This window comes from Gossypium raimondii, chromosome 8, assembly GCF_025698545.1.
Source record: "Gossypium raimondii isolate GPD5lz chromosome 8, ASM2569854v1, whole genome shotgun sequence".
Lineage (NCBI taxonomy): Eukaryota > Viridiplantae > Streptophyta > Magnoliopsida > Malvales > Malvaceae > Gossypium > Gossypium raimondii.
Genome location: NC_068572.1, coordinates 23,949,342 through 23,958,387, shown reverse-complemented (window position 1 = coordinate 23,958,387; position 9,046 = coordinate 23,949,342). Strand labels below are relative to the sequence as shown.

At 33.5% G+C, this 9,046-nt stretch overlaps 2 protein-coding genes across 3 annotated transcripts; one reads left to right on the top strand and one right to left on the bottom strand.

The window, feature by feature from the left end:
- The first annotated feature begins 472 nt into the window (after positions 1–472).
- LOC105791069 (uncharacterized) lies at positions 473–3,976 on the top strand. Of its 2 annotated transcripts, XM_012618951.2 has the most exons (4): positions 473–840; positions 2,302–2,424; positions 2,729–2,959; positions 3,698–3,976. In XM_012618951.2, exons 1-3 carry the CDS (start codon positions 687–689, stop codon positions 2,944–2,946), a joined length of 495 nt encoding a protein of 164 aa, XP_012474405.1. In that variant the 5' UTR covers positions 473–686; the 3' UTR covers positions 2,947–2,959; positions 3,698–3,976. The 2 variants fall into 2 exon arrangements, with proteins under 2 accessions (XP_012474405.1, XP_012474402.1); XM_012618948.2 differs by lacking the exon at positions 3,698–3,976 and having other exon boundaries at positions 474–840; positions 2,729–3,125.
- On the bottom strand, positions 3,670–6,246 carry LOC105791068 (uncharacterized). Its single transcript, XM_012618946.2, has 7 exons — positions 5,942–6,246; positions 5,812–5,854; positions 5,373–5,465; positions 5,199–5,261; positions 4,993–5,088; positions 4,809–4,886; positions 3,670–3,891 (listed from the first exon to the last, which is right to left on the bottom strand). Exons 1-7 carry the CDS (start codon positions 6,073–6,075, stop codon positions 3,805–3,807), a joined length of 594 nt encoding a protein of 197 aa, XP_012474400.1. The 5' UTR covers positions 6,076–6,246; the 3' UTR covers positions 3,670–3,804.
- Between the last annotated feature and the right edge of the window lie 2,800 nt (positions 6,247–9,046).

Sequence of the window (9,046 nt, the reverse complement as noted above, 5' to 3'; positions counted from 1 at the left end):
TCCAAAGCTTAAGCAATCTAATCTTTCCATCAGGCGGATAATCTTTTCCTTTGACTTCATTGATCAAGGGTACCAAATGACATGAGAAAAAGGGAAAAATCCATAGAAGAGTTATAGTTCTCCAAGGATAGAGAAAAGAGAAAGAAAACCATGCTTCAAACAGAAAATAAATTAGTGTATGAGTTAGGAGCAAAAACATAGATGTGACATTGAAAAAATATCCTGAAATTAGGGTGGTTGGGAGGGGGCATGAATCATAAATTTTTAGATGGCGCAGATATATTAACTCATTGCTCTTCTTTCGTTAAAAAAAAAAGGGAAGTTCTTCTGGCCATGCAGGCCAAGGAGTTGTTATCAGCTCAGCAGGCCACCGAGTGTGCAAGTCTCTTTTATTTAGAAACTAAGGCCCAAACCCAAAATATTGGGAAAAAATTGACCTTCGAACATCATAGTACACAATAAAACCATCAAATCCATTAAATGTGGGAAACGAGAAACCCCAAGTTCCAAGAGTAGCGAATCCCTCCACCGTCGCTGTAAATTGAAAAGCCAACCTCTACCCTTCCTCTTTTGTTACGTACAAGAAATCTAAGTCTTTCTGTACAATCCCTCATCACACCATTTTTACATCCCCTCTGCAAGTCTTTTGTTTTCTTAGACCAAATAGATCGCAAAGGAGTTAAGAAATGGGGGCTGGGCGAGAAGTAGCAATATCACTTGATGGAGTGAGGGACAAGAACGTGATGCAGCTGAAGAAGCTCAACACAGCTCTCTTCCCTGTTCGTTACAACGATAAGTACTACGCCGATGCTCTCGCTTCTGGCGAATTCACCAAGCTTGGTTTGCTCCGTTTTTCCTAATCTTTTTCTGGGTTTTCATTTTTTTTTCTTTTGAAAGTTGTTGAACTCTTTTTGGTTGGTCCAATGTTGTTTGGCCTTTGCACTGGTTTCTTTTTGAATCTTGTTTTTTTTTTCTTTTGTGTTCTTTAGTATATGCCATCTATTGGGAATTTTATTGTTGTTCTCTTTCCCTCTGCGTATGTAGTTAGTATCCTATTATGGGAATTTATTTTGTTGGTTTTGATTTCTGCGTTTGATTTTTGCTTTTTGGTTCTTTGCATCGGAAGATTGATGGCCTTTTATGGGCCAGTTTGATTTATATTGGCATTTGATTATACATGATTGAAAAATGGTTTAATATGTATACATTCTCCAAGACCAGAAACTTTATCCTTGATGTTTCAAGTTACTGAATGATGAACTTGGCTGTCTTGAAACTACAACCTACACTGATTGATAATGAGTGACCTTCGATACCGTTAACATGTTTTCGGTTATCAGTTTAGTGTCTTCTCATGTGATCATTGGTAGAAGCAATGCTTTGTTGGATTAGATAGTTTAGGTTAGATAACCCGACCTATATTGAATTGCTTGCTCTATTTATTGTGTTTTGTTTTCAATGGTCAATATTCTGGGCTTATGGAACTCTAAAAATGCGTGTCACCATTCATCCTCATGAAAACATGCCTCAAAAACACTCTTTGCTTCTGCTGTTGTGCTTGTGCTGCCTTACACTCAAATATGTTACCAATCTTAGCTGGTCCAGTCACCTTTTCTTCCATGATCTTCTGCATATTGTGTAATGTTAATACATCCTTCCTTATGCATTGCTTTTACACTGTTAAATAGCGGGTAGTAGCTATCCCTGAAGTTTTCTGGTGAACTTCAAAGTCATAAAAACCCTGGCTAAAGACTTCCTGATTCTGAAATTTGCTGCCTTGCATTGGAGGGCACCTATTGAGCTTGATGGTCTACATCTTTTCACAGAAACTGTAGAAATTTCAAAACCTGTTACTTTTTGAAGAGAAGTTATCTTATCGTTTCCTTCTGTCTTGGTAACTGCATATTTGTTTTATTTTCTCCTTAATCCTCAAGTCATGCTCTAAGAAATACACTCAATTGAAGTTTTGAGCAACTCTATCCTCTTTTAACTCTATGATCTTATGAATGTGCAGAGCATGTTTGTAGTGTCCCTGTCATAGTGGCTTCATCATATGATATCAATTACTATGTTACACATTGATGGTTAGAAAGCTGTAATTAATTATTTTTTATTCAATTTGATGGCTCGGACTAAATTGTTTGTGGTGACGCATGCATATTCACGTAACAGATGATGTGATTGTTGTACATAGCTATTACATGAGTTGAGACCTGATGAGAGCTTAAGTTGGAGAATGGCCTGTGTTATCCAAAAATTAGTATTTTGTTCTAATAATCACTCTTTTGCATGCTAACTCAGCATATTACAGTGACATCTGTGTCGGATCAATTGCTTGCCGGCTGGAAAAGAAGGAAGGTGGGGCCATCCGTGTGTACATCATGACATTGGGTGTTTTAGCACCATATCGTGGGCTAGGAATTGGTGAGTAGACAAACAACATTTCCTTGGAATAGGTCATGCAAGAAACTAATTGGATGATATTAGTATTGTCCTTTAACATTATCAATACCTATAATTTGAATCTGATCACTTCTTGTTTCACTCGCACTCTTAAAATATCTGCACATGTTCAGTGGCACAATAATGGTTGTCTTTTGCAAATTGCAATGAGGTCAACGATGAAGAAATGTAGAGTGTAACTAACTGCCTCCGCATGTTTTTGCTGAAAAATTATGTTCCCATTGATTCTGAATAGAAGCCATAGTTCGTTAAAAATCTTGTGCAGGTACAAGGCTATTGAACCATGTTCTTGATCTCTGTTCGAAGCAAAAGATACCGGAAATCTACTTGCATGTTCAGACAAACAATGAAGATGCCATCAACTTCTATAAGAAATTTGGATTTGAAATCACGGAGACAATCAAGAACTATTACACAAACATTGACCCTCCCGACTGCTTTGTTCTCACCAAGTTCACCGCTCCATCACAAGCGAAGAAATAACAATTAAAAGCTGGTAATGTTCTCTAGAGGAATTGGTTATTGTTATCTTAGTGAATTTGATCAATTCCTATACTTCTGGGAATTATTTTGACGATAAGGATGCTGTGATGCATGAATGACATGAGATATGGCGTTAATGATGCCAGTTGTGATTGGTTTATAAATGTGTCCTTTTTTTATCTTTTGAGCTGAAATTTTGTTAGTCTTGTTCAACACTTTCGTTAGTCAATGTGACCATTGCCGGTTCATGTCATTAAATGATTTTGTTGCTTCAGCAAAATGCATTCACTACATTTCTCCGAATTTGATACAATTGGTATGGTTTGTGTGAATGTTAATTTAGGTATTGTAAGATATTCGGTATCTGTTGAGTTTTGGCCTGTTTCAACCCTTCAAGGGGTTGATCACTATTTTCAATTTTCACTAATGTACTTGTAGCAAAGCATTTGTCTAATAGAAGTTGCTTCAAGTTTAGTTAGTTTAAAATTAGGCATGCTTGAGTTTAAACTATAACTAAAACAAACAAAAATGCTTGTGAACATATAATCAAACCCGTATAAGAATTCCTTTCATAAAAACAAATAAAAGACCACATGTTTGAGGATAAAATTTTATTTAAGAACTATTCATTCGATTTAGTTCCTTTAGTTAACAATTTTAAAATTTGATTTGTAATGGTGTCATCTAACATGATAAACGACTGAAAAAAAAAAGAAAAAAATGTTGACAAATATATAAAATATATTCACAGGTTCAAATTTACAAAGTTTTGTCGAGGCTGGTCATGACAGGAAGTGGCATTATCTACATGAATGTGTGAGATACACGTAATTCAGAGACAACCCGCGTCGACTGTTGTCAGTAAGCCAAACCACCGGCAAATGCATCTCCGTCATGATGTAAACTCTCTGTCAACCAATACCCATCCCATGAACCACCAATCCTCTGCCAAAAACAAGCTACTAACAGGTATTAGGAACTAAGTGTTCAATTCCAAATTTCTAATCAAAAGCTACATTTTGTTAGTTCATTCTGTCTCCCATATTTTTTCATTATAAGATGTGATCATGTTGGTTCTCTCCTATTTTTCCCTCCTCAAATGTCTTGAAAACGGGAATTAAACAACCAGAAAACTATGTTACTCAAATTTGAGTATGTAAGTTTGATATAGATATGTTAAATTTTTTCAAGTTTGTTTCATATATTTTGAAGGTCATTAGAAGCCAGGTCATATGACAATAAACAACTCTCAGTGTCTCAATACATGAATTAGTGAATTACCATGTGTTTATGAACATAAACAGCAAACGTTTAGAGTTTCCTTGGTAGAGTGGAGAGAATTGAAAGGCTGAAAAATACAATTCTTTTCATTGGTGTGTTTAGTAGAAATGATGGAAATCTTGAAAGAAAAAATAATTTTTTACCCCTTCATTGCCTAGTAAAATGGAAAAGAAAGATGAAAGAATAAAATATTTTGTAAAAGGCATCATTTTGAACTACCACCTCTTGTTTTCTCCTCTCATCAGTCCAATTGTTTTTACGCATTAGGATGTAAAATAAGCATTTTTCTCGTTTCTTTTCTACCAGGCTCACTTAATTTTTTTTCCACTTTTATCCTTTCATATTTCCATTCAATCAAGCATACCCTTGGTTCAAGGATGATTCGATCTTTTAAAAGAAGGAAATTCTGCTAAAACTGAAAAGGCTGAGCAAAAGGCTTTTACCTATTCCATATGATAACATTTCTTACCAGCTGATGTCCCTAAGACATAACACATAAGAACATGCTATATAGCACAAATGGTATTATTAGTTCCCGGGAAGAACTGCAAAAGACTAGCAAAAAAGATCGACGTACAAACCTGCACCATTGTAAACTCGAATATTTCTTCCTCATTTGGACGACTTCCAAGTATCCAAATCCGTTGCTTGAATTGGTTCTACTCCAAGATGCAAGAAAAAAAATGACAGGTGATTAGAAAGAAAACAAGGTAACAAACTGGCAAAGGTCCGAAAACATATCACCTACGTGAATTAATCCAATACCTCCTTGACAAACAAACTGCTCAAGATCTTCCTCTCCTTGTGACCAAGCAATACTCGATAACTTGAATGGTGAAAAATTCTCCTAAACCGCTCGAACTATATGAAGATGAAAGCAGAAGAAAACCAGCCAAAAAGAAAAAGCATCAGCATCTATAGAACAAGAATCCTAAAAGTTTGCAAAATTCATTATCGACCTACTGACCGACCTGTCCTAGGTCAAAGAACGGTCCAAAATATGTAGACCTTTCAAAAGGATCAAATCCTGCAAACTGTCAAAAGAGCATACCCAAAAACAGAACTTTAATGGTGTAATAAGTTATACGTTATAAAACAGTCAACTTGTAGAAAGAGAAGAGAACTATATGGTTTCAGGAATTTACTCTGTACATAACTTCAATCCCGTAATCCTGTCGAGGTTGGTCATTATACTTTAATGCATCAAGTTGGTGCTGAACAGCTTCTTCCGCACTAAACTATAACAACAGTATAACTTCGTTATTGATTGCTTTTACCTCCCGACACAAAAGAAAATACTAACATTGTTTAACAATAATTCAAAATTTAGACTCCATTATATTGATCCTTTTCTTCTTTGTTTTTCACTGAAACTTTTATAAGAAACAAAAATTGACGCATAATTTTGAACAGAACAGCAAAATGACATAATATTATCAAATACACACACACACACTATATATATATATCAAACAAAACATTTTATAGCAAAACGCATAAACCTAATAATTAAGTAAAAAACTGGGCTTCAAAACTTTATGATTACAAAAATACTTAGAAATAATTACAAAGCTAAAAGCTTACCGTTAACCTTGGGCCAAAAGGTCTTTTCCTTCTAGATTCAAGCCTGGAAATTGAACCCAAAGAAAAAGTCTGAATTGTTATCATATATTTATCGAGAAATTAAAGTTTATGGTAATCGGAAGAAACCTACCAATGAGCAGAGAGGAAATCGGGGATGTCAGCAGAAGAGGAGGATGAAGAAGAAGAAGCTTTGATGAGTCCATGGGGTTTTTTGGAGAAGAGAGACATGGATTTTGCAGTTGGCAAGGAGCAACATAACGACATCGTATTATTTTGCTTCCCTTCTACCTCGGAAAATTTACGACCGTTTCTCTTTGCCTTGCGTTTGCTGTTTCTCCCCTTCTTTCTCTTCTTTTTGGTTTTTAGGAAGTTACGATATGCGGGAAATGAAGATGAGGCGGAATTTGGATGGATCGATCTTGCCCGTTGAATGTGCACGTTGGCGAATCCGACTGTGCGGGACCGTGTCTCGTTAAGAAAAAACATTTAAGGTGAGTTTAATAAATTAAAATATGATTTTAGTTAGGCGGTACGAAAGATAAAGGGTAAATTACACCTATGGTCACTTTTGTTTACCTTAGGTTACATTTCAGTCACTTATGTTTGAAATGTTACGTTTTAGTCACTTACGTTATCGTGTTGTAACATTTTAGTCACTGAGCCATTAATTGTCGTTAATGGTGTAATGGTAAGCTGACGTGGCACGTTAAATCATCATTTCAAACAAAAACTTTAGGTTAAATTATACAATTGGTCCCCATAATTTTTCGTTTTGAGCAATTTAATTCTTTTATGTTCTTTTAACTTTCTTTCTTTTTTTTTAATTTTTTTTCCATTCTCTTCTGCTTCTCTCTCTGTTTTTCTACCTTCTTTATTTCTTTTAACATACCAGGAAGTCGAATTGGTAGTGAAGAAAGAAGCATGGTATGGGTTTATGGGTTTTGGTTATAGGGTTTTGGTTATAGGCAAATGATGACAGTCGACTTCCTACTTCTTTTTTCATTGCCAATTCGACTTCCTAATATGTTAAAAGAAATGGGAAAGGTATGAAAACAGAGGGAGAAACAAAAGAGAATGGAAAAAAAGAGGAAAAGTTTAAAGAACATAAAAGAAAAAAAATTAAATTATTTAAAACGAAAAAAATATGGGAATCAATTGTATAATTTAACCTAAAATTTTGTTTCAAATGATGATTTAACGTGCCACGTCAGCTTACCGTTACACCATTAACGACGATTAATGGCTCAGTGACTAAAACGTAACCTAAGGTAAACAAAAGTGACCATGGGTGTAGTTTACCCCGAAAGATAAATATATTAATTTAATTATTTTAAAATTTTTAATAAAATTAAATTAAATTAATATTTTTTATATTAAGTAGTTATATATTTACTTATTTTATTCAATTTTTTTGTTAAAATATATTAAATATTAAAATTTTTCATTTTAAATAAAATAAACATTTTCAATGATTTATCAAACATACCCTTTCTCTTTGAACTTAACTATTTTTTTCTAATTTAGTTTTAATCTTTTAATCTTTTATATTAATGTTTGAACTTTCATTTCGTGAAATAATTTAGCTCTTTTCTATAACACTGTTAAAATGTGATGATGTGACATTCTAAAATTTTACCACACCATTATTTAAATTTTTTAAAAGTTATATAAAATTTTAAAATTCAAATTTATATAAAGTTTTAAAAATATTAAAAATATACTAACTATAAAAAAATGTAAAATTGTAAATTTGTAAAATGAAAGTTAAATTTAGAGGCTAAATTTAAATTATCTATAATCGATAATATAATATATATAAGCACGAGTTCGAGAAAACTTTTAAACTTACGAGTATACCATTTATTGTTCATTATATTAATAAATTGACATTATGTTAAACTAAGCCTTATTGGATAATATGTTTTGATATAAAGTGTTTTTGAATAAAAGTAAAGTTAAGCAATTTGATAAAATCAAGTTGAAATGGTTTCAATTGAGTCAAATATTTTCAAATATGTTTTAACCATTTTCAAACAAGTTAGAATTGCTTTAGGACAAAAAATATCAATACTTTTTGTCTAAGTATCGATATTTACAAGATATCGATACCCCTCTGATAATCAATACAAAATTGACATTCTGTTTCTAACAAACCCTGGTAGGTATCGATCCGATATCGGTACTTTTCTTAAGGTGTTGATATTCCTGCTCCAACGATCACTGAAATTTGCATTAATTACAAAAAATATCGATACCCTTTTAGTAGGTATCGATACTCGTTGCTGAAGGTGAAGTTAATGACCTAGTGTTTCATCCCCAACGGTTATATTCACTTTTACAACAACCACAATGGTTGGAAATCAATTAGAGGGTATAAATACTATCTTCCAAAGGTCTAGTAATAATAAGAGTAATGTGAAAAGCTTAAAGATCAATCAAAATAACCTAGAGCTTAATTCTTTCATACATTTTCTTGTAAACACTTGTGAGCTTTCATTATATTCATTTAGCTCAAGTGTTCTTCTTTGTCTTAGTGCTTAATTGGCAAATATCCTGATCTTGTAAGGATTATTTCTTTGTTTGCTTATTTGTTTCTCTTTGAGAGAGGGTTTATTCTTAAGGTTTGGGTAGAAACCTTAAGGGAGTTGTATCTTAAGATTTTGGGGTATAAGTTTTAAGAGAGATTGTAAGGTTAAACCTTATCCTCGAAGGTTGCCAAATTAGTGAATTTGGAGAAAATCCTTAGTGGTGGAAAAGGTGAGGTAGTGGAGTAGGGAACTGGGGCTGAACCGCTATAAATTCTTGTGTTTTTTGTTGCAAAATATTTATTGCTTCCACCACAACATCTCAAAGGCTGATTCAACATCCCTTTCGGCAATCTCGAGTTGATCTGTAACACCCCTTACCCGAGACCATTGCTGGAGTTGAGCATGGGGCGTTTCTTGACTTAACTTATTAGTTTAGGGCATAAAAATTACTTTAAAAATTTATTTCACTGTTCACCATAATGCTGTGCACCTGCGCAACAGTCACTAATTTAACTATAAATCGAGTTATGAAACATGAAATTTAGATCCGTAAATTTTCCCTAAAACTAGACTCATATATTATATTACCATAAAATTTTTAGAATTTTTGGTTTAGCCAAATAGTAAAGTTTATTCATTAAAATCTCTCCTATTTCACTGCCTGACAGTTTTGACCTTTATTCACTAAAAATCAATTTTCTCATCGT

What these genes read in the sequence shown, in the direction of transcription:
- LOC105791069 (XM_012618951.2), top strand. Translation starts at nt 687, where the DNA reads ATGGGGGCTGGGCGAGAAGTAGCAATATCACTTGATGGAGTGAGGGAC. An exon ending in TGGCGAATTCACCAAGCTTG is followed by an intron (nt 841 to 2,301) that starts GTTTGCTCCGTT and finishes ATGCTAACTCAG; the next exon opens with CATATTACAGTGACATCTGT. An exon ending in ATATCGTGGGCTAGGAATTG is followed by an intron (nt 2,425 to 2,728) that starts GTGAGTAGACAA and finishes AATCTTGTGCAG; the next exon opens with GTACAAGGCTATTGAACCAT.
- LOC105791068 (XM_012618946.2), bottom strand. Translation starts at nt 6,075, where the DNA reads ATGTCGTTATGTTGCTCCTTGCCAACTGCAAAATCCATGTCTCTCTTC. An exon ending in CTTTTGGCCCAAGGTTAACG is followed by an intron (nt 5,466 to 5,811) that starts GTAAGCTTTTAG and finishes CTGTTGTTATAG; the next exon opens with TTTAGTGCGGAAGAAGCTGT. An exon ending in CGTTCTTTGACCTAGGACAG is followed by an intron (nt 5,089 to 5,198) that starts GTCGGTCAGTAG and finishes ATCTTCATATAG; the next exon opens with TTCGAGCGGTTTAGGAGAAT.